Genomic DNA, 25878 nt, shown 5'->3' with positions numbered 1-25878 from the left:
GCTCGCTCGTGTTTTGTATGTCAGCATCCCCACAGAATAAGTGCCACTGGGTAAACTGTTCTTCATATATACATTTATTGAAAGTTTGTTGCTAAAGAAAATATATCTTGTCCGGGGTTCTTAATTGTCTCAATGATTGATGGTGCTTCAGGATCCTCTCAGTTGCTTCTTTTCCAGGTTTCTTACTTGTCTGTATCACTAATATGTTTTCTCCAAAAAAGGCAGTATGGTTTTATATATGTTATGAAAAGAAAATTGAACATTTTGACATTGACTTAACATTTTATAAATGTGTTGATGTTTAAAGACTTGCACTTGGTTGCAGATATCTCCTTTAATAGGTCACTAACTGAAAGAAGTGTGATACTACACAGTTGTTGTAAGGAACAATGCTACAGAAATATATCCTCTGTTACTTGACATGGAGCAATCTATTTGGATTTGTGTGAGGTTAAGGTAGAAATAGCTGAAATATGAAACCAAATAAATCTTGGCTAAATACAAATTGCACTGCATTCCACATTGATAATGTGATAAATGTTTATTTTCCTCAGAAAATGGAAAATCCTGATGAACTGGCCGAACTTATAAACATGAATCTTGCACAGCTTTGTTCACTCTTAATGGCTCTCTGGGGTCAGTTCTTAGAATTTGTTTCAATCCAAGAAGAAATTACAGCCTTTGTAGCACAAGAGCGTCATACTTTGCGGGTGAGTATAGAAACCTCACTACAGTCCAGTTTGTGGTGTAAATAGGTGATGCAAATCATTTTATTTAGTATTCTTTCAATGCTAAGACTTGCTGCTTGTGTCATGAGTTTCCAGAGACCTTTACTGTATGCAGTAATAATAAAAGATGTGTAGGTTTTAGGAAGTCCAGTAGTGATAGTTCACATCATTCCTTAGTCATGGGCATGCATTGTAAATAATTAAATTCACTCAGTTTGGTTCCACCTTGAAGGATTTTGTTTTCAAATATAGTTGATGGTTAAGTCAAGTGCATCTATATCCAAGCCCTTACTTAATAAGAGGCCTGCGATAATTAGAGAAGTTAAAATGCTGCCATAATTTGTCACCTCATTGCATGGCACTAAATGGAAGATGATTTCTGAACCATTTTGTCCCTTAGATATTTTAAAAACATCCACACCCCTCATAAGTGAGGCAAGAGACATACTGTGAGAAAAATGCCTTTCTTGCTTGTTTTGACACTCACCCTGTTGAAGGGCTTGTAAAGCCTTGTGAACAGTTCCTATTTGAGTAAAAAGACACTTATGGAAGACGTCTTCATTTAAATTTAAAAGAATGCTTATGAGCAGTAGTTATTTCCTTAGGACTCTGTGATTTACATTATAGAATGTTTATTTGTGTGAAGCATCAAGATGTTTTTCTCCTTGTTGCCTTGTTCTTGTGAGATATTATCCCAGGTTTATGTTTTAGCTACATAGCATGTGCAGCTATTCTAATTGTGGTTAAAGCAAGAAATTGTGTCAGTCTCAGGGTCCAGCAAAATGCATTTTCAGGAACTGTACTATGGAAAATGCAATGAGGCCAGTTGTTGTGATACTTTTTGTAGTACAGAAAATCAAACAAACATGTTTTAGTATTAGCTGGTTTTGGTTCTGACTTTAACTATAGAATGGTAACCAGAAACCCTATTTGTCAACTCTGTCAACTACAAATTCCACATTGAAGGGCATGTTTTAAAAATGTAACTTTGATTAAGCCATATGTATTTATTCAAACAGTTACAGACACATTTACATGTTACAAAGTGTCTTGGTAGAATGACCCTTTGTACATGCAGCTTGTTGGGAACTTTTGTGTTGACCCAGTAGCTTTACTCTGGCCCTAATATAGACCATCAGCAGCAGATAGCAGCAAGGGCAAAATCAGACCATTCCATTGACCCACTCCTCCCAACCCCTGAAAAAAAGATTGAATCAGAACCATTTTACAGTTACTCCTTGATTCCTTCAAAGCCTTCTGCACCTTGGGTTTTCAACTAATGGTCCACAAGTTATGCAGAAAAATGTCCCCAATAAGCATCAAACATGTACCTTCAACAATCTGTGTATCTTCCAACAGAACTGCAGATAGCAGCCACTTGAGAATCAAGATCATATGTTCTGGATCTCTCACCTGCCATTCCAGAGAACAGTATAAACTTGCTTACTCTTCAGAAGCTCCCAGGAAGCTGAAAAATGTAATAAGCTTCGGAATTCCGGAGTTCAGTGAACTAGTAAAGTCCCAAACCCTCATAGTTGAACTGTTTGAAACCCACAATGGAAAGCCACTAACCCAGTTCTAACTAATACGCTTCCACCTCAGGGACCTAAGCATGATACCCTTTTAGCATATGATCTTCATACATTGAGTTTTTTTTCTTAGTCATGCAAACCTCGCAGAGGATACACATCTCACCCAGGGTGCATTCACTAACTCAAAGCATTGGTCATATATAATAGAATGCTGTAAAGTGAAAGTTCTGAGTCAGGTAGGGCAAGTCAGGAATGCTAAACTCAAAACTTGATAAAGCTAGTTGAACAAAAGAACTTTGAAAACAACCTACTTGACAGTCTAGAAAAGCCAGCCCTAGATTTTGGATCCCTGACTAACCTTGTCACAGAATTTTTCTAAGCTTCGGGTTAACAGAAGTACAGATTACTAGAAGAACAAGGAAATGCTAGAATTTATTTTTTTAGTATAATAGATTTGTAAGTGATGATGCAACAATTTATTTTGTTTCTTTTTCAATACTTTTTTTCTTTGAAGACAAAAGTGCTCTTGTATAAGGCACATACTGATTATTTTACACACCTCCTTTTGTAAAATCCCGCTGTGCCCTTTGTTAAATAAGTGCATATCTGGTTTGTGGATGCATTTATGCCTTGGAAGCGATAAAAGCAATTTTATTGAGGAATATATCCTCCACTTGCTTTAGGGTAATGTATTCCAGATCCACTCTTACTCTACAACCTCTCAGCTGAAATCATTTCATGGTTCTACAAGCACATTTAACAGTAGAACCAAATGTGATTCAGAAACACACAAAAAACGTATTAATTCTGCCTCCATACTGCACACTGTCCAGTCCTTTATATTTTGGAGACATCAACTGCACCGCTTAATCAGCATGTGAGAATTAAAGAGTATTTTGCTCGGAAAAAGGCTAATTTCAATTGTGCGTTCATGTGGAGACCCTCACTCACTGTCCTCATACCTAGCCTTTCCACTTAGTTTCCCCTTCATAAATTAATTTTACCACAAAGATTGAACCTTCTGCACAGCAGTGCCCCTCTGAGCACACGCAGCATACTTTTCTGTATCTTACAGTGCCTTTGATACAATTTTTCTGTCTACTATATTTCTCACAGATTTCTGATATCGTTCCATGGTTGAGAGTCATACAAGGAGTGCAAACAAAGGCAGTTATGTAGTGACTCTTAGGCTTTTGCACACCATCCTATATGTGAGACAGCCATCATCACTGCTTTCAAATGGAGATGTGAGAGAAGTAGATAGAGGCAATTGTAATTCTGTCAAAAAAACATAGAAAGAAAAAAAAGAAAGAGAAGTGTTACTTATAAAGTTAAGCAAACTCCTCTTAAGTCTTTTGATTTGTAGAGTGCAGAAGACGTGTCACAAGCGTAAAGACATTAAGTGGTACGTGTGGGTTTTTAAATAGCACTTCCTACCCCTGATGAGGAACTGAAGCACTTTGGACAGAGAACACCTCGGACGACGCCAACACAGCAACCTGCAACCTCAACGAATGGATCACCGAATGCGCTGACACTCTAGCCCCTCTTTGGCTGACATTGGCCAAACGCGTACCTAAGAAGGCCAGCTGGTTTACCACCAAACTCCAAGAATCAAAGTGTGCCCGCAGACGTTTAGAGAAAAAAATGGAGGAATGGCCAATCCAGAGAAGACCTCTCCTCCTTCAGAGCCGCACCGATGAAAAATCAAGAACGCAAGGAAGGACGCACTCTGGGAACGCATCAGCTTCTAGGCAGACAACTCGAAGGAACTATTCTCAGTAATCAACAAGTTCACAGATCCCCCCCCCCCTTCTGAAGCCACCTGCATCCCCCCCCTCACAGGACCTCTACGACAAACTTGCCTCCTTTTCCACCACAAGATCCAGGACATCTATGACAGCTTTCTGGCTCCTGGCTCCGGAAACTGCAAAGAGAACCCACCCAGACCATCCACGACTGGTCCACACTCACTACAGAGGAAACAGTTAACATCATGAACAGCACCCACTCCGGAGCCCCCTTGGACCTCTTCCTGCACCACATATACATCAGAGCCAGCGCACCCATCGCCCCGAGCTTCATAACACTATCAACTGCTCCATCAGCACGGGCACTTTACCTGAGGACGGGAAACACGCCGAAATATGCCCTCTCTTGAAGAAACCTTCGGCTGACCCATCAGAACTAAAGAATATCTGACCCATCTAGCTGCTACCCTATCCCGCCAAAGTGCTAGAGAAAGCAATCAATGCACAACTATGGAATTTCATCGAGGCCAACAACTCCCTGGACGCCTCCGAGTCTGTCTTTCGCATCAACCACAGCACGGAGACAGCACTCCTGGCAGCCACCGACGACATCCGATTACTCCTAGATCCCGGCCACACTGCAGCACTCATACCTCTCGAACTCAGTAGCTTTTGACACGGTCTCCCCCAGCACTCTGCGCACCAGACTCCACGACATAGGAATCCGCGGAAGAGCCCCGGAATGGATCCACTCCTTCCTCTCCGTGAGGACGCAGAGAGTCAGACTCCCGCCCTATACCTCCAAACCCACAGGAGTCAACTGCGGAGTCCCCCAAGGATCCTCATTGAGTTCTACGCTGTTCAACGTATACATGGCCTCTCTTGTTGCCATCGTCAGAAGCCATGGTATGAACATCGTGTCATATGCCGATGAGACACAACTCATCATTTCCCTCACTGAAGACCCAGACATGGCAAAAAGGAACTTTCACGCAGGAATGGAAGCCGTCGCCACCTGGATGAGAGAAAGCTGCCTCAAGCTCAACTCCGACAAGACGGAGCTCATCATCTTTGGAAACGCCACCTCAGCTTGGGACGACTCATGGCGGCCCACATCCCTCAGCGCCCCCCCTGGCACCGACCAAGCATGCCCGCAATTTAGGAATCATCCTGGACTCCTCCCTATCCATGACCCGCTAGGTAAACTCTGTGACCTCCTCCTGCTGGCTCACACACTGCAGACTCCGGAAGATCTTCAAATGGATCCCAGCCAACTGTCGCAGGAAAGTCACCCTCGCCTTAGTCACGAGCAAGCTCGACTGCGGCACTGCCCTCTAAGCCAGCACCTCAACTAGAAGCGTAAAAAAAGTAAACTCATCCAAAATGCTGCTGCCAGACTCATTCTCAACCTCCCTCGCCGAGAAAACATCTCACAACACCTGAGGACCCTCCACTGGCTTACGGTCAAGAAGCAAATCACCTTTAAGCTTCTCACCCACACGCACAAGGCCATACACAACACAGGGCCAGCCTACCTCAACCACTGCATCTCCTTCCACGCCCCCGCAGATCCCTCCGCTCTGCCCAGATGGCCTTGGCCATCGTCCCTCGCATCCGCAAAACCACTGTTTTACCTAAACTGCAGCGAAGAACTGGAACAACCTCCCCCTGCACCTCAGACAAAGCCCGTCGCTCACCATCAAGACATGGCTCTTTGGATGAGGCTCCCCCCCCCAGCGCCTTGAGACCCTCACGGGTGAGTAACTGTGCTTTATAAATACTGATTGATTGATTGACATGCTACTCAGTCAGAGCCCATTGTTTGAGATTAGTCAAGTATAATTGTTGTATTTAGTAATACAGTTTCCATGTGATGTCATGCAGATTAGATATTCTTTTCAGACAGATTATTGTGATCTTGTCAGGGTTCTAAATGTGATGTTAATTTTATATGCTTGAGTTTATAGGATTATTCACACTATTAGTAATATTGTCATGTATATGAGTGTCCTGCAGCGGATTGTCATACTGTTTCTCTCAAACGTAAAGGTAATAAATATTCACACACTATTTCACGTCATTATTTGGGACAGAACTTTATTATATGGAATAATAAAGGTGTCATGTATTTTGCAGATTATAAACTTCTCATGCTGTATGTTCGTAAAAGTATTCATTTTCTGGCTGTAGCTTATACTGCCAACATGCAGGGTCATGCTTATGGAAAATTATGCAATAATGATTTCACAATTGCTCCTGTTATTTTCAGTGCTCTTTGCAATTTCTTATAGCAAAGAGCAGCTGCTGGACGACGGCTGAGAGAGCAAGGGGTGATCACCCACTCCACAGTGCCTGGGACACTAGTGGTTGTGCTCCCTAGCCCCAGAGAAGTGATTACAAGATAGGATGAGGACATGAAGAAGCAGCAGTATTAAACTTGACAGAAAAGGCAGGCTAATAACACTACAGAGAGCATTCAGAACTGGTCCAGAGCTGAGCCACAAAAAGATTAGGCTGGACTGAATCAATCACAATAGATGACACAGAGGAAACTGCAAGTCGTGATAAGGAGGACACGACAGGAGAGGTGGGCTGACTGAGTTAGTAACTTACCTCCTATGTACCACAGAGTTAGTGGCTTAACTGGAACTTAGCAATTAGGCAATGAAATCACCACAATCGCTTTTTGAATATGAATTACATTGTATTGTATTTGCTTCAATATAGTGCAGACCAACACTCTCTGGACCTCCTCATGGATTTGAGACCAATCATCCGGGGGGGAGCGGTTCATCACTAATCACCTCTACTTTCAGGGGTTTAACTGGGTTATCTGCTTGTAATTCCTGATACATATGAATCACCAGCCTATGTCCCCCCACCAATGACATCATACAGAGTAACGTATGAGTCGGTTTCGAGGCTTCAGGGAACATCGGCCACAGCTGTCTTGCCGTGGCCGCCACACTTCTGGCGTATTGGAGAAACTGTTCATTGCCCAAAACAAAGGTTTCTATTGCGTCTTGGAGTGTTATGAATCTCCCATCCGAATATAAATCGGATAACTCCAAGCAACCTCGTTCCTGCCATTTCTCAACTGGCATTGATTTCTGTATCTGCGTAAAGGGGAGCATGATCCGGATATCCAGATCGGGCGCATAAGGCGCTCTCTATCACTGTTTGCACCGTCCTTTCCCATAATTTAGCCATTAAGCGGATCAGGTGTGGATAGGTGCCTGGAAGAGCCCTCCCCCTCATCAAGAGCTTCCCCAGTGATTGTGTTGCGCAACTGCCAATCAGTAAGGGATCGCTCCCAGCTAGGCTCTGTATCTAGCCAATGTATGGCATGCTGGAGTTGTGACACTAGATCTCTTATCCCCCTCTCTCCCACTCCCTCTGCAATATGGCAAGACCTACCCTGCATTTTCTGCCATTCCACAATAGTTCCACCAGGAGTGAATCTAATTCACAGAAGGTTTTTCTCAGTATCTCAAAAAAAGTGCTTTGCATGACGTAGAGGCATCTCGGAAACACCACCATTTTAATTAGGGCTATCTTACCCATCAAAGATAACTTAATGTGGATTGCCACAACCCCCTTAGCACCGTCCCATGCTCAGCTCGTAACTTGTGTTTTCCTCCAGCATTATGGGCATTCAGAGTTATTGTCTATTGCTCAGGGTAATATCCTGCGGGAGACTCCCCAACTGGAATCCAGTCGGTCCCCCTCTTCACCCCCAAATGGTAATAGGCGAGGTTTTGCTTTATTCATGTGGAGCGCAGAGACCTGTGCGAACTCCGCCAGTTCCGTCAGCGCCAATGGGACCGATTCAGCTGGTCTCTACATATAAAGCAACGCATTATCTGCATAAAGAGGGATGATGTGCTCCATCGCACCCACTTGTATCCCCATCCCTAAAGCCCTTGTCTCATACGACATGCTGTCGGCTCCATAGCCAAAGCGAAGATCAGATGTGACCAGGGACAGCCCTGTTGGGTACCAAGTTCTGTAGTGGCTGAAACTATATGCCCCGTGTGTATTCTGGCCTGTGGACTTGTGTAGAGCAGTTTTATCCATTTAATATACTGTGGGCCCAGGCCCAACCTATCAAGCACCTGCCAGACATAGTCCCATCGGACTGTATCAAACGCCTGCTGTATGTCAAGGAAGGCTGACGGATATTCACCACCCTCCCCTGTCGTCGAATGGATCACATGGACCAGCCGGCGGATATTACGGAGGGTATTCTTATGTGTTATGAATCCCGACTGGTCCTCGTGTATTAATTGTGGGAGAAAGGGCAGCATTTTTGCCGCAATACATGGCTGAGTAGTTTGAGGTCTACATTCAGCATGGATATGGGCCCATAGGAGCCCGGTTCAGTCAGATCCTTGCCAGGCTGTGGATCACCACAATAAGGGACTCTTTCATGGATCATGGCAGGTCACCCATATTAAGGGCCTCAACATTATCTTCAAGTAATTTGTCTACCTGCACATCAAGGAATTGGCAATAATTTTCTGCCTGGAGGCCATCGGCCCCAGGGGATTTAGCTGGTTTCAGAGTTCATTCGGTCTCTAGGAGCTCCGGTTTGCTCACCGGGGCTGCCAGGATCTCAAAGCTCTCTGAAGTCAGACGCGGGAGAGTAATTCCCCTCAAATATGTCACTATCCACTGGTCGTCCACTGCTCCCGTTCCTCCATGTAAACGCCTCTCAGATGTGTTGCAAAGGTATAGTTGATCGCCTGTTGTGTGTGCACTAGATTCCATTTGCTTTGGGAATCTCCAAAATTGAGGGGGGTTGGTTCTCTACTTTTGTGGCCCTCTAAGTACCACTGTCTACTATTAACAGATCTAATGTACTTATCTAGTCAGTCCCACACTTCCCCCACTTTCTGTTGTTGGGCAGTCCATTGTGCTACTTCTGCTTTCCCCGTAGTGAGAGTTAGTTCAAGTATTAGTAACTCTTTTTCTCATGTGAATTGGTCCTCTTCTAGCACATGCCTTATTCCCTGTGTCGCCGAGATACAGTCACCTCTCATCACTACCTTCGTAGCATCCCACTCCGTGGCCCGTTTATTAGTGGACCCCCATGTGTGTTCAAAATAAGTGATTGGTCGTTCAGTCGCCAAAATGGAATCTGGGGGCGCGGGCTAGACTGCGAATATGTAATAAGCAATGAGTAGTGGTCAGATAAACAAGGGGCCCGGTATTGTGCATCAGTAATGTTTTGTGCTTCTGACATCTGTGCGAAAATATAGTCCAAGCGACTATAGGTTTCTGTTGACGAGGAGTAACAGCAATAAGTTTGAGGTGTGGGGTTTCAACTCTTCCAAATTTCTATCAGGCCTAAACTATCCTGTACCTGCTACAGGGTTGCTACTCACTTAGGTTTGGTTCTTCGGTGGGGTTAGGTTCCATCCAGCTCACCACTTAAAACACAATTGAAGTCTCCAGCCATTATAATGCCTGTGTCAGGGGAGCGGTGGAGTCTCCCCAGCATTGCCCCCAGGGAATCCCCATCTGCATTCAGAGCATACACATTCAACAGACTGACAGGATGGGCATTAAGTGTTCTTTCTACCATCACATAACGACTCTTATCATCAATACATGTTCTAATGGGCCAAAAGGAGACAGCAGGGGCTACCCAAATCAAAGTACCCCGTGAATAGCCCAAGTAAGAAGTAGCATATAGTTGCCCCAGCCATCTTCTCCTTTCATACTTAATACAGTCCCCCATCAGATGAGTTTCCTGGAGAAATGCGATCGAGACCCAGTACCTCTTCAATTAGGCATAAATCCGATTACGTTTGACATAATTATTTAGTCCACGTACATTCCATGTACTGATTTTATAAGTAGTCCCAGTCCCTTTCATGTGACAGTGTCAGAGGTATAATCACCCATCAGACGGCACATTCATGATGCAATTGGGCAGGTGGAAGCGCCATCAGGCTTGCTTGTTGAGATGGGGCAGCTATTGCGAAGAAAAAATAGCTACAGCAAGATACCACCAATTAATGCCAAAGTGATAGTGAATCCCCCAAAGACACTCGAAAATATTGAGTTCATGGCTGAAGGTATTAATGCTAACTAGAGATTGGAAGGGGCTGACAAAACCAGAACCTACAACCTTAAAGAAGTGTACAATCCCAGTGGTGTTAGATGCGTTGAAAATGCAACATATATCAGTTCACCAAAATGTTTTGGAAAGTTGGGGTTTAAAAGAGACTTTAACTCTGCAGATGACCTTGCTACTTGGAGATCATAGGTCTTGTTCGCAGATATAAGCACCATGTGTCTTTCATACAAAAGAGCTTTGTCTGCTCAGCTTGTAAAAATGTAAATTTGAAGTAGCAATAAGAGGCCATTTCCGCTACTTTTCTGTCTTGCGTGGAAGGAGCACATTTCCACAACAAGTTACAATTTGGGAGACTGAAACTAAGTAGGCAATTCGGGCTCGCATTCTACAACAGCTTTTTATATTCAGCATCAAATAACTCCCTTTCAAGAGCACCTGGAACGCTGAATGAATCAAAGGGACAGGAACTCCCATCAAATAACAATGTAGCTATCACCTAGCTTTTATAATCTGCCTTCAGGAATGTGCTTCAAACATGAGGTGAACTTAAGTGTTGAAATGGGCAGATTAATAACACTGTGTATTAACCAAACTGCAAATGGTATTTCCGCCACAGTGAAAGCCAACTTTTCTAACTTTACAATGTGTAACAAAATGTATGCTGCTTCTTACTTGGCCATTATTTCTTGCTTTCACATTAAGTTAAACATGTCAAACAGGTACCTGGAGCTCACGTGTTCCCAGGGTAAGTGACCACTTTTCAGTATTTGTAACGTCCAACCTAACTGCATAATGGCCCTGAGTTAACTCTGTCCATGGTGTAAAAATGACTTATCACTTTGTATGATGTCAATTGCAGATGAGACAATATTGTTTAATGTGGAAGTGTGATTGGACAAAGTGTTCATTCCATTATCTACAACGACTAGAGCTTTCTGAAAGTCATCCTGATCTGATTGCCTCAACCGGGCGGCAGCTTCTTTTTGTGGAAGTTTCCAAATGTTGTTATGTATTGCATATGAGAAGCACTTTATGCGTGGTTTTCCAAGACATAACAAGAAATTTTGTAAGTCTGTATTTTGCGACAGGAGAATAAGGTGTTCTTTAACGACTGCTAGTAAGATTTCAATGATTGCTGACATAGTTTGCCCATGCTGTGTGTAGTAATAATACCGGAGTGGTGTTGTGAGATGTATCGAGGGTCTGGTCTACTCGTTGCAAAACCCCATGTGGAGTAAAAAAAATAAAAAAAAGTGAATGACAACCATTTGTGTCCACTGGGCACAATAACCACCCGTTTGGACCTGAAAGTGTTAAGTTAAACGTTCCATTTTGGACCCACCCGTTGAATTCTTCTTCAGTGACAAAATCTTTTGCATTTGTCAAATTTATCTGGTGACGGAATACTCATCACATTTAGGCCTTCATTATGGCATTGGCTGCAACAGTACTGCAACACCGGTGATGGCAGTCGGACTGCCATATTATCAACACAGCGGTCAACCCACTGAAACAAAGTCAGTGTGCCGGCAGTACCACCAGTGCGGCCAGACTGCCACTGACGGTGGTTGCCATCCTCAGGTCGGCGGTAACCACTGCACCTCCCACCCTATTACGACACTGCAGATGCCACAATTTCTGGGGCCGGACGAATGCCACCCAAAGCCTGGCGGAAACAGCAAGTAGAAAAGGACCCACTCACCTCCAGGGACACAGACGACTCAGAAGAAGCCACGGAACGCCAGCTTGAAATCTTTCCAGCGCTTTTCCTCCCCTTCCTTCTCTATGACCGCCAATGCCATCAGTGAGTAAGCCTGCAGAGCACACAAGGGGGGGGGGAGAGTTAAACACCCACACACAACATACACACCATGCACAGACTCCAACATGCACACACGCTACACAGCACCCATGCTGAGACACACACAGCCACGCCAAACACACAACCCGGATCAAAACTACACAACCACAGCAATATCACCAACAAGCAGAGACACACAAACCAATACAAAGACACAATACATACAATGCCCAAATACAAGAAAGAACAGTGAATCTGAATTAAAAAAATCCTAGAAATGCACATTGTAGAACACATGATAGATGTATGGAAACTTATCTGTAAACAAAAAGACCCGACAAATGTACGGTAAGCAAACCAACAGGAATACTGTTGTCGTACTTGTAACACATCAAGTGCAATGTATATGTACAACAGACACAACGAGGCCCGTAGGGCAGTCCAAATGTTTTAAGTGTGCCTGGCAAAGGCCCCAACTTGACTCCTGACACCCTAATGACCACCACAGGGTGGGAGCATCAATGAGGCAGGCAGGCAGGCATCTCAAGGTCTGTGGGTGAGGGTGGGGCTTTGTCTTGGGAGGGGAGGTCCTTTGGCTTTATTCTGGGAGGGGGTTGGAAGTTTTACCTTTGCTCTGGACGGAGGGGCAGGGGCTTTGGAGCTATGTTTTGGGGCAGGTGTTTTTTGGGGTTTAGGAGGAAGCTTTTTGGTAGGTGGAGGGGCAGCAGAGGTAGAAGTGGGTGGGGGTCATGGGAGGACTTGTAGGTGGAGGGACTTGGTCTGGGGAGGGAACCATGACAGCAAGGGGCAACACGGAGTGGGACAGGCTCAGGGAACAGGTCAAGGCGGGCAAGGAAAAGCATCTTAGGAACAAGGGGAATGAATTGGAAAACTGGTTTGGGAGTGGAGGTAGAGGAAGTGACTGTAGGATGTGTTGATGTGCTGGATATGGGTGCAGATGTCTGCAGAGTATGTGGTGTCTGTATGTAAGGTGGATGTGCTGCATGTGTCAGTGATGGTTGTGAGTGCAGATTTGGTGCCTGGGGTGCTTGTATGAGTGTATGCTGTTGTGGCTGAGGGCAACACAGAAGTGGTGACAGGAACTGGGAGCAAGGATGCAGTGCTGGCAGGTGTGAGTGGTGATGTGACTGTAAGGGAGGAGGTGCTGGGGAGACAGGGGAGGTAGTGGCTGATGTTGTGTCTGCTTTTGTGTGTTGAGTGTGTGCATGCTGGTGATGTGATTTGTGGTGCTTGTGTTTGACTTTGCATACCCTGTCTGTTGCTTTGGGTGAGTGCATGTCTGTATGTGTGGCTTGGCTGAGAGAGTGGAGAGGGCTTTCGGATGGGGCACAGGTAGCAGGAGGGAGGACGAAGTACCAGGGACACTGGCTGCCATCAATGAAGAGGCCAGTGCCTGAAACGATCTCTGTAGACCAGTCAAGGCACTGTGAATGCCCTCCAGGTAGGCATTACTCTGCTGCATCTGTGATGCCTTGCCCTAGATGTCATTCATGATGGTTGACTGCCCTACAGCGATCGACCTCGGGAGGTCAATATCCTCAGCATTGAGAGCAGCAGGGCTTACTGGGGCAGGGGCAGAAGTGCCTGCGGCGAAGGAGACGCCCACCCTCCTGGGTGAGCGGACACGGGCAACTGGGTGGGGAGCTACTGGGAGGGCAGTGCTGGTAAGGGGGTTGGGGGACGAGGATGGTGCTGGGATGGTCCCAGAAGGTTCCGCCACCACCAGGGAGCATCCATCGGAGAAGGAATCAGTATTAGTGGTATCTGCTCCAGTCTCCCCTGTGGTGCTCCCCTTGCCCTCCAACCCACTGGTCCCCTCGACTTTGGAGGTCTCTGCCTCCTGGATCCCGTGGGCTGCAGCCTCCCTACTCGCCGGTGCCCCTACTCCTTTGCCTGCTGATGCTAATACACACAAGGGCAGGATAGTACAAAAAGGAATGGGAGGGGGTGAAAAAGCTGGGAGCATAGGGTCAATACAAATCCCCAACCCCACTGCACATATATACATTTCAACATCATGACTCTTTGAAAATTCATGAATGCGCACTCTACAACGTCAATAGACATTTCTCCACACCCACTGTGCATACACAATCATGAAACCTCTACAATAACACTCATGTACTACTCTACACTGTCATGGCTCTTGTGTACAGGACAATTACTGTGAAAAGTCAGTCCATGAGTGACCGTTGTACATTGTCATGCCTACCTGTGTCACCCATAATGGACATGAATAGATATGAATTGGAACCAACTTAAGAACCTGTATGTCTATGTCCTGTCCTACAACTTGGCACTGTGAAAATCCCTTGGCAACCTGTTGCACAGATACTCACCTATCACAGCTACTTAAGTACACAGCACAACTGCATCCTACCTACATTAACTGCATAGCTACACTAGACATCCTTAATCCCACTGCTAACAAACCCTTTCCAGTCGACAGCCAACAGTACAGGAAATGTACTCTGTAACTCACCCTCTTGTGGCTGCTGTGTTGACCTCAAGCGCCCATCCAACTCCAGGTAGGCCACCGCCAATATGTGGGCCATCAGAGGGGTCAGGGTCCGACGGGCACCCCTTCCTCGTTGGGAGGCTGTCCCCAACTGGGCCTCTGCGGTTTTCCAGGCCCAGCGTCTCTGATCCTCCCACTTCTTCCTGCAGTGGGTGCTCTGCCGGATATGAACCCCCAGGGTCCGTACTTCCTTAGCGATGGCTTTCCACAAACCTTTTCTTTTGATGGGCGCTGTCCTGTATGGGAGACACAGAAGGAAAAGCACATTTATGTAGACCCAACAACCTACAACATTCATAGGCCTACTAAGAATACACATATCAGCATCGTACACAACTTCACACTTCCACAACATGCCCAGCAGTCACATCCATAGCTACACCCTCCAATGGAACATCCTGCATTCACAGGACAACACACTTACATGCCCATGTAGCAGCAAAAATGACCATATCGCGACCTACCTGCTGTTCTGGAGCTCCATGCAGCTTTGTGTATAGGGGCCCAACACCATAAACAAGTTTCTCCAGTTTTTCAGTTGCGAAGGTGGGGGTCCTATCCCCCCTGTAACACGCGCCATTGTGACTCCCACAAACATGACGCAGTAGCACACTCAGTGGAGGTCTTGATGGCTGGAGAGTCGGGAGTCAAGTGAGATACACTGTAGAAAATGGCAGTCACGGAAACAGCGGTCTGCACCATCACCGCCGGCGGGAATCGTCATTGGTCCCTGTATGCCAGAGACATCAGTATTAACCAATGAGGAGTTGCACTTCGGTTCCGACCACCTACCGCCATGAATGCATATGCTGGTGGAATGAGCTCACTGACATCTCTCCCCTATATGCAGGACAGGCAGCAGCCATTTTGCACTGTAACTGTAACGAAAACATAACTTTAAAGCGTCACTACACATTTCCTTCATGGACATGTGCTAAGTTAAGCTCTGGGACTGTGTACATTTCAGTCAGGCAGTAGAAACTTTAAGTGTGCTTAGATAAAGAAAATGGCATCATGACAGATTGGAACTAACCTTACATATTGATGGTGACAGTACACTAGCAGTGACAGACAATCAACTTACTCATGTCATCCTTTGAAAAGCCCGGATGTATGTGCAACTAACATGAGTATTTCAACAGCTCGGCACTTTGAAGTCTGCTTTGCATGCAACAAGTGGTAGCAGATGTGATTTTGATTCTCCATTTGTAATCAGTAGGATGCATGAAGTGTAGTCGTTGACGCTCTTGTGTTGTATGCCATGTGTAATTGCCGACCACTGTGGAGGGTGTGAGGCATGCACCTGTGTACCGCCCCCTGGTTGACTTGGCAATGATGGAAGAACGCCACATCATCTCCCACTATCGACTGAACCGTGCTACAATCAGGGAGCCGCGTACCCTGTTGGAGTCTGATCTGCTGCCAACCATTCGACAACCTACGACCATTCCTCCAACTGTGCAGGTGCTATCCGTCCTCCACTTCTTGGCCACTGGCTCATTCCAGTGGATAGTGGGAATGGCAGCAGGCATGTCTCTACCAATGTTCAGCAATATGTTGAGGAATGTCTTGTCCGCCTTAGTAAAACATATGGAAAACTACATTAAATGTCCCCATACTGTAGATTTGGCCAGTGGGAAGGCTGGTTTCTATGCAATGGGACATATCCCTCATGTGATTGGGGCCATTGATGGCACCCACATTACATTAATACTACCCAGGGCTGATGAGCAAGTGTACCGGAAGCGTAAGTGCTTTCACTCTATTATTGTGTAGCTAACCAGTTCATCTCCCAGGTGACTGCAAGGTTTCCAGGGTCTGTCCGTGATTCGGACATCCTCAGGAAGAGCAGTGTCCCACGGTTGATGGCGCTTCTACAAAGAGTGAGGGCCTACCTCATTGGTGAGTATGATTAGTGTATATGTAATTACTGTTACCCGAGCTTTCGTACTCTATCTGTATGTGACATAGTGAATTGTAAATGTTAGTTTACCCTATCCACAGGTGATTCAGGTGATACCAATCTCTCCTGGCTGCTGACACAGTGAGGAATTCAAGGACAAGGGTTGGAGAACAGTACAATAAGGCTCATAGGAGGACAAGAGGGGTGATCGAAAGGACATTCGGTCTGTTGAAGGCAATGTTCAGATGCCTGCACATCTCTGGGGGTTACCTGCAGTACTTACCACAGAAGGTGTGCCAGATTCTGTTGGCCTGCTTGCTGCTCCACAATCTGGCACTAAGGAGTGATATCCCACTGCTGGAGGAGTAAGGAGTTAGGGACAATCCGGTGGCAGAGGAGGGAGGAAATATGAGTGACGAAGATGGGGATGAGGAAGATGTAGGCACAAGGGCAGAGCTCATCCAGCAGTACTTCAGCTATGCTTCTGGTAGGTACATCTCTACATTTATCATGTCTCATGTTGGAGTACAGGTTGGGTGAACATCCTTGTTCCTGATATGAGTAGGTGTTGATCTAATTTGGCTATCAGATGAGTGTATATAAGAGTGGTCTGACAAGTAGGTGAACAGTTCCACTGTGATGTTATCTAGTTGATCTGTCTATGTTGCATATACTTGACATCCTATCTACTTCTTCACTCATTTGTGACTTCTACCTTCTTATATCATATGTTCATTGGCATAGTTTGCTTCTTCTTGTAACTTCAGTTGATGTCTATACTTGGCATCCAAGGATTTGAGCTGTGTAGTACAACTCCAATGAGTGTCTCGTACTCAGTTCATTAACTGTTAATGGCAACAATTATCTTGTCTCATAGTACCTGAACAGGGTTGTGGTCATGTGTGCAATAGCATTGGATTGTCTATCAATGTGTAAACCTACATTGTAAATTGTGTAACCATCGTGATGCAATGGTACATGCTGTTGGCAACATTGCAATTTATATATCTGATGTACCTTCTGTGTTTTGACTTCTCTTCCCTCTCTGCTATCTTAGGACCCAGGCATGTGTGGACACTGACTTTGCTGCAGGGAACCGGATGTCAGGATGATACATTCACATCTTCACTGTGTATTAATACTCAATTCCTGTGACATGTCACACATTTGTTGCACTATTACAATGAGTAAACACAAAACACCATAACTTGTGTGTAAGTGTATTTATTGTGTATATCAAAGGGAGGATAGGGTACAAAGAAATGGGACCATAGTGTTCAATAACATCAGTCTGTAAGGCTAAGCAGTTGGTAGCACAGGTCCAGTATCCATGTTGCATTTGAAAATGGGGCTATGGCACTAGAGAGTCAACAAGGTGTATCTGTGGCACACAAGGGAGACTGTTCTGGAGAGGTTCCTTTCCTGACAGTGGGGTTGGTCTCGGCTTCAGTCCCTGCAGGATGTCTGGCTCTGCTACCAAGTTTGCATGGGGGTTCCTCAGCTACAGGGGGTGGCTCAGTAGTGGCTTGTGAGTCCTTAGGCATGGCCACTATCCCACTAGCTGCAGCAGATGTAGAGGGCTATTGGTTGGCTATTGGAAGGGGGCTGGTGTAGGTGGAAGACTTACGTAGGACTGTGATGAGCTCCTGCATCAAGCCTTTCATGGAGGCCATGGTGGCATTGAGGGCATGCCAGTCCTGTCTGGCCTCCTGGTGGTACTCCCTCTGCATCCTCAGGTTTTCTCCCAACATGTCACGCCTTAGTACTCAGGTGTAGTTATGCGAAGGGAATGCGCATCGTTAGCTGGCTAAAGGGTGATGCATTGTGGGAGTTGTAGCGCGTCATGCTGTACCTGCATTGGGTGCATTTGGGTGTGTAGATTTAGGGTTTGGTGTTAGTGGGGTAAGGTGGCCATGCAGGGGATGGGATTCATGCATTACAGGTATACTTGATACAAGTGGTTTATAGGTGACTTACCAGTTTCCAGTCCTCCAGGGATTCCTGTGAGACCAATTGGGTGCAGGATCACCAAGACCTTCTCCTCCCGTGATGTGATCTCCAAGGGAGTAGGTGGGGCCCACCGCCAGTCTTCATGAGGGCGATTTGGTGTTTGGACGTCATGGACTGGACCTTCCCCCTCAGATCATTCCACCACTTCCATATGTCGTCCTTTGTGCGTGGTGGGCTTCCCACTGAGTTCACCTTGTTGATGATCCTCCACCATAACTCCATCTTCTTTGCCATGGACGTTTGCTCGACTCGTGCCCTGAACAGCTGTGGCCCTACCCTGATGTTTTCGTCCACCATGGTCCTTAATTCATCATCGGTGAAACAGGGGTGCTTTTTATCTGGACATGGTGAGTGTGATGTGTGAGTGTGAAATATTTTAAGTGAAGTGTGATGCGTGGGAGGTGTGCAGATGTCTGTGCAGTGCCATCTTCAGCGTGTTCGTGCAATGTATGTCAGTTGTTTGTCATAGCAAGGGGTTGTGAGTTGTGTGTGTTTTATAGTGGGGGTGTGGTGTGTGTATGTGTTTCAGGTGTGTAGTATTCGAATTGGCCAATGTGGTGGTGTTGTAGTGGAGGTTCTATTTTGGCCACCACGGTCCTGTACACCAATGAATAACTGCCGCGTTATGACCATTGTGCTGATTTGTGGGTCATATTGGGGAGCGTGGTCTTTTCCTGTTGTGGCGGTGTGGGTTGTGGGACCGCCTCCCTGTCGCCATCGTTCGGCCTGATGGTGTCAAATTTGTGGCTGTGCTGTAGTAATTAGTTTTTTGTGTGTTGTAATTGGGAGGGCGGATTACCACTGTCACTGCAGTCTTTTGGCAGTTGCCAGCACGGCGGTCTTCGGGAAAGATCGCCAATGTCATAATGAAGGCCTTAGTTCCTTAATATTTGCTAAGCCTAAATAATTTGTTTATTGTACAGTTTCATTTAAAAATCTAATTTGCAGCAGAATGAGACATGCTCTAAAAAAGCTTCCCACCCCTGTATTTGTATTTCCAATTTGTTAGTTCCACACACACTCTTTAAGTTAATCAACTTAACCAACATACATAGCCCTCTATGGTGTGTCTGTAAACAGGACATTCTGCAATTTCATAGGAGGCAATTTAATATAATAAAACTCAGCATTTTTAACATCATGCCCAGCAAAATATGCAAACTTTTCTACATATTTTGTAGAACTCTGCACTGGCAGAGTTGGACAATGTTCCTATTGTGTGTAATTGTAAACAGTTTTCAGGGTACTGGCTTTATGTAGAAAATGATGCCCGAAATCATAACAGAACATTTCCCTATAATTTGTTGTTGTTTGTTAAACATCTTCTCTTTTAAACACAGTATAATAAACTGTTTTCACATCCCAATCATCAGAAACTTTATATATGGAATTTGAATCATTTCTATCAGCCCGAATATATCAAAAGGAACTTTATCTTAAACAATCCTATCAGGAATCAGAATAGCTGAAATGTTTACTAGGGACAGGTCTCTTCGAACCTTAGGTGAGGATAGGTAAGGTTTCAAAACCTCATCTATCATTTCAACAGTAGAGCGCTCAGGGAGATATTGACCATGTATCAGTAGAAAGAAAACAATGACATCCCCAATCAAAAGAAGGAAGGCAAGCACAGTTAACAAGACCTGTAGATAACTCCATGGATGAATCAAACAGTTTTAACCGGTTCTGTGCCACGGACGTAAAGGTTACGTCCTGCGGCACAGTGCTCCTGTGCCGAGGACGTAACCATGACGTCCTCGGCCTGGAGCCCGGAGGGAGCGCTAGCGCTCCCTCCGTGGGGTTCCCTCCCACCCCCCCAAGACAGGGATAGAAGAGTAAGCCCTTCCTCTTCCACCCCCCCCTGTACCCACCATCCCCCCGTGACATCACAGAGGCCACTTCCCATCGTGCTGGAAGCTCAGCTTCCAGCGCGATTGGAAGAGAAATGCAAAAGCATTTCTCTTCCGATCATGTGATGGGGGCCTGAGAGGCTTCAAAGGGAAAGAAAGGAATTTCCTTCCCTTTGAAGTCTCTCAGAGCATGCTAAAATGCCCACTGGACACCAGGGATATTATTTTGTCCGGAAATTGGCATAAGGGGAACAACCCGCTCCCCAGGGGGGCATTTTTTTTCAAGGCCCTTTCTGCCCCCAGGGGGGGAGACCTTTCCTCTTTTAGAGATGGGGAGCGACCCCTTAGGCAAGGGTCGCTCCCCTAGGGGGCAAAATATATTTAGGCCATTTCGGCCTATTTTTATGATGCCAATCTGCCCCCAAGTGGGGCAGAAACCACTAGACGCCAGGGAGTTTTTTTCCTAACGCGAATTTCACTCAAGGGGAGCGACCCCTTAGGCAAGGGTCACTCCCCTGGGGGGCAAATTTATTTTAGGCCATTTCTGCCCCCCTGGGGGGCAGATCAGCCTATTTTAATTAGGCTAGGCACCAGGGATTTCTTTTTATTTCGTTGTTTTACAGACAGGGAGCGACCCCTTATGCAAGGGGGGCAGAAACCACCAGACACCAGGGATCTTAATTTTTTTGCATCAATTTCACACAAGGGGAGCAACCCCTTAGGCAAAGGTCGTTCCCCTGGGGCGCAAATTTATTTTAGGCTATTACTGCCCCCCTTGGGGGTAGGTCGGCCTCTTTTAATTAGGCCGATCTGCCCCCAAGGGGGCAAAAACCACTAGGCACCGGGGATTTTTTTTTTTGTGCCAATTTCACGCAAGGGGAGCGACCCTGGGGGGGCAAATTTATTTTAGGCCATTTCTTCTCCCCTTGGGGGCAGATCGGCCTATTTCTATTAGGCCAATATGCCCCCGGGGGGCAGAAACCACTTAGGCACCAGGAATTGGTGTGTGTGTGTGTTTTGTTTGGGGAGGTAGCCCCTTGGGCAAGGGTCGCTCCCCATGGGGGCAAATTACTGTTGGCCACATCTGCCTCCCTTGGGGGCAGATTGGCTTATTTTTGGAAGGCCCATCTGCTCCCAAGGGGGGCAGAAAGCCCACCAGAGACCAGGGAAGATTTTTTTTCAAAATAAGAGGGTGGGGGTATGGCCATACCCCCACCCCAAATAAATGGGGACTAAGTTGTTCTGCCCACCAGTAGGCAGTTGGGGCAATTATCCACGATCCACACCCTGGGGGGGGGGGGGGCAGAAAGTCTACTAGATGCCAGGGAATAAAATTAAAAAAAAATAGTGGGATGGTGGCTACCAACCAGTATGGGCCTGGTTATGCCCCCACCCCAACTGAAGGGAGTAACAGTCTTTCAGCTTTCCCCCGCACACTAAAACATCTTATCCCACGACAAGCAAGAGGACATTTGATTATTTTGAGTTTTCGTTTTACATTTGGGCCATGAGAGCTTGGCTAACTCTCAAAATCGTCCCACTTGGAATGGTGAGGGCTGCCCTTTTTTGACTTTGGGACGCTGCCATGTAGAAAAATCCCCAGACCTAGACACATTTGAAAACTAAACATCTAGGTGATTCCAGGGTGGTGTGCTTCACAGGCACCCGCTCCATTTTCTTACCCATAATGTCCTGCAAACCTCCAACTTTGCTGTAAATCACACATTTTTACCACATTTTTGTGATGGAACCTTCCAGAATCTGCAGGAATCCACAAAATTCCTACCACCAAGCATTGTCTCATCTATACTGATAAAAATTCTGCTGCACTTGTCAGCCTGAAAATGTTTTTTTTTTTTTTTTCAAACTGCCCTTTTGGACCCGCTTTGGTTCCCCCTCAATTTCAACATGTTTTTGGCTCTTCCCTGTCCACAAGCACTTGGCCCACCTACACAAGTGAAGTACCATTTTCATCGGAAGACTTGGGGGAATGCTGGGTGGAAGGAAATTTGTGGCTTCTCTCAGATTCCAGAACTTTCTGTCACCGAAATGTGAGGAAAAAGTGGTTTTTTTGGCCAAATTTTGAGGTTTGCTAAGGATTCTGAGTAACAGAACCTGGTGAGAGCCCCACAAGTCACCCCATTTTGGATTCCCATAGGTGTCTAGTTTTCAAAAATGTGCAGGGTTGGTAGGTTTCCTTAGGTGCCGGCTGATCTAGAGGCCAGCTAGGCACTCTGCAAAAAACAGGTCTGTTTTGTGATGTGTCCATGTTGCATTTCCTGTCGTGAGCATTAGGCCTACCAACGCAAATGAGTACCATTTTTATCGGGAGACTTGGGGGAACACAGAATAGCAAAACAAGTGTTATTGCCCTTTGTCTTTCTCTACGTTTTTTCCTTCCAAATGTAAGACAGTGTGTAAAAAAGACATCTATTTGAGAAATGCCCTGTAATTCACATGCTAGTATAGGCACCCTGGAATTCAGAGATGTGCAAATAACCACTGCTTCTCAACACCTTATCTTGAGCCCATTTTGGAAATACAAACGTTTTCTTGATACCTATTTCTCACTTTTTATATTTCACCAGATTAATTGCTGTGTGCCCGGTATACAATGAAAAACAGTTGCAAGGTGCAGCTCCTAATATTTTTTTCATTTCAGCTGTTATTTTCTGTAGGAAACCCTTGTAGGATCTAGACAAATGACCTCTTGCTGAATTCAGAATCTTGTCTACTTTTCAGAGCTGTTTAGCTTTCTGGGATCCAGCATTGGTTTCACACCCATTTCCGTCACTAACTGGAAGGAGGCTGAAAGCACAACAAATAGTAAAAATGTGGTATGTCCCAGTAAAATGCCAACATTGTGTTGAAAAATGGGATTTTGTGAGTCTGCCTGCTCCTGAAAGCTGGGAAGATGGTGTTTTTAGCACTGCAAACCCTTTGTTGATGCCATTTTCAGGGGGGAAAAAACACAAGCGTTCTTCTGCAGCCCTTTTTTCCCATTTTTGTTTTTAAAAAAATAAATTGTCGCTGTATTTTGGCAAATTTCTTGGTCTCCTTCCGGGAAACCCACAAAGTCTGGGTACCTCTAGCATCCCTAGGATGTTGGAAAAAAAAGGACGCAAATTTGGCATGGGTAGCTTATGTGAGAAAAAGTTATGAGGGCCTAAGCACTAACTGCCCCAAATAGCCAAAAAAAGGCTTGGCACAGGAGGGGAAAAGGCCTGGCAGCAAAGGGGTTAAGCCAATTGAATAGCTTATGTGCTTTCGATACAGGTGAGGTTGAAGATGCTGAAGAATTTAAAAAAGAGTTGTTGATGGCGTTAAAATACCCAGAAGCTGTTTGTGCAAAGACTGAGGTCGGTGTCGGATAAGAAGAGCTGGCAGATGTCTCTCTTGGTGACTTGCAGTAAACAATTCCCTCCATTTGTTTACAGTTAAAGAAAAATAACTCAGAACGGTGGACATCTCGTCACTAATGTAGAGACAGGTACTAATGAAAGATCATTTTTCATCCTGCTTAAGCTTGGGAAAGTCTCATTGTTGATTAGATTGTGAAGAGGCACATCCTGACTGGCAGTAAGAGGGGTTCAGGAACTACCCAGGAGCCCTTGTGGTCTACTGTTTAGGACTGGCCACATGGTGCAGCTTGACAATGGACACAAAGCGTTTTTATTTGGAACCAGACAGCAGTTCTAGAATTATATTTCTGTGTTTTCCCAGGACTGGAACGGGTGCTTGATATGCAGGGACAAATTCCTTTTTACAGAAGTCTTTTCATGCACTGGATCCCCAACTTTAGAAACCCAGCTGGTGGATGTTGTTGGTGAATCCCCCATTCCAAAAGTGGTGGTACATACAGATCAGCTTTCATCATGGAACTGTTGTAATTCCTGCAAGGCAGTGACACGTCCATTTATGTCAAAAGGTGTGTTGGCTGCCACTGCGCCAGGGCCATCAAGATCTGAGACAAACATAGATATGCCAGTGAGAACATCATGTGGGGTACATCCCCTCAAGAACCTTCTGGGCAGATTTAGTTTTTGTCTGGACTCCATACAGGTGGCTAAGCCAACTACAAACTGTTTTCCCATCCACCACCGCATTTCCCTCTGTATTATAGTGAGGCGACAAATAGAGTTGGACATCCATCATGGCCCTGGTGTCTCTGAACGCCCTTGAGGTGAAAACAGAGCCCTATCCGAGTGGCCGCAACTGCATAAGTCTCAATGAAGGCTTGCAAATCTTTAAGAACAGTTTGAGAGTCAGCTGATATGTGTGGTCATACCCATAGAAATCTGGTGCAGGTAGACACATTGGTGTGGTTTGTTGGAAATTAGGAGGGTGTCTGCGGTGGGCGTTTTGCCATGGACTCTATTTGTTGGCAGATATACAATAATGGACTATACTTTGTGGTCTGTTTTTGCAAACCTGACCACCAGTAACGTTTTTGGAATAATTGAATTGTAGCTGCCACACCTGCATGTGCTGCTTTTACTAGATCTAATCTTTGGTTTTGGTTGGAGATCACTCGATCACCACCCGTGGATGGTTACCAATACAACATTTTGGGTACTTAGATGGTAAGAATATTGGTGGGGTACGCCTTTGGCAACGGCTTGCTGTCAGGCGAAGCCGTCACAGCATCCAGTGTTTCATCATCCAAGCTCCTCTTGGAACGAGTAATCACGACAACGGAAGTCGTGACCACTGGGTGTTTTCTACAACATGTATTTCTACATGTTGATTGCCCGCTGTATATACTACATGGGTATTTGTTAGCCTACCTTATATTTTGGCTACCTTTCCCCACAGAAGTCTGTGTTTGATCCTGTTCCCTTTTGAATCTCTGAACCCCTTTTGGCACCAATAATGCAGGTATTCATTAAAGGACTGGACACAATAATGCAAATCACACACAATAAGTGTTAAAAGTCCAGGATGCGTATGTTCTAGTGCCAATAATAGAGCGTTAAGCTCTGCCAATTGTGAAGCTTAGTCCCCTAAGGTCTGCGTGTATGTGTTTTAGGGGTGGAACTTGCCATCCCTTATGATTACGCTCACGGCCGTGCAAGCAGCAAAGTGTTGTTTAGTGCCTACTGCTGGTTGTGCGGCACCATCAGTGTAAATAATAATTTGGTATTGAATAAGAGGCAAAATGTTTGTAGGTGTTGGGTATTCTAGTTCATATTGAAGGAACTCCTGGGTCTTGAGTTCTGGGTCAAAAACATAATCAACATCAGTGGCCATCAGAGACATTGCACATTTTTCCAGCGTGTATATAGTGCTTTTGCATTTGGAACCCTGGCTTTTGTAACTGCCTCTAGGGCTGGTATTGGGGTCATGACAACAATGCATTTCCCGTGGGCCAGAGGTCTCTCTTTCATGACAGCCATTTGAATAGGAGTTACAATTTTCTCAACCGGAGCAAAGCGTTGTTCACCATGGAATATAAATGTGAATTATATGCTATTGGAATGATATCACCCCCATCGAATGCTCCACAATTTATTTGCCACATACAAACTACTGTATAACATTTCTTGGATGATTGATATGTTATAATTGGATTGACTATAGAATATTGTGAATCCATTACATTTGACTTATACAACTAATTATACTATCTGGTGTGCTCCACATGATGTGTTTTTGTGTATAGTTATATTTTACTGGTTT

The 25878-nt window shown here is 45.4% G+C and overlaps 1 protein-coding gene across 6 annotated transcripts in view; it reads left to right on the top strand.

Annotated features, from left to right (window-relative positions):
* Positions 1-25878, top strand: part of FAM135A (family with sequence similarity 135 member A) — an 863965-nt gene that overhangs the window by 472124 nt on the left and 365963 nt on the right. For all 6 annotated transcript variants that reach the window (XM_069235714.1, XM_069235715.1, XM_069235716.1 and 3 more), the window contains one exon: positions 555-710. In XM_069235714.1, the coding sequence (XP_069091815.1) occupies positions 555-710 (156 nt within the window). The remainder of the gene's footprint in view (positions 1-554; positions 711-25878) is intronic.

Source organism: Pleurodeles waltl, chromosome 5, assembly GCF_031143425.1.
Source record: "Pleurodeles waltl isolate 20211129_DDA chromosome 5, aPleWal1.hap1.20221129, whole genome shotgun sequence".
In the NCBI taxonomy this organism is placed as follows: domain Eukaryota; kingdom Metazoa; phylum Chordata; class Amphibia; order Caudata; family Salamandridae; genus Pleurodeles; species Pleurodeles waltl.
This window is presented reverse-complemented; position numbering and strand designations above follow the sequence as displayed.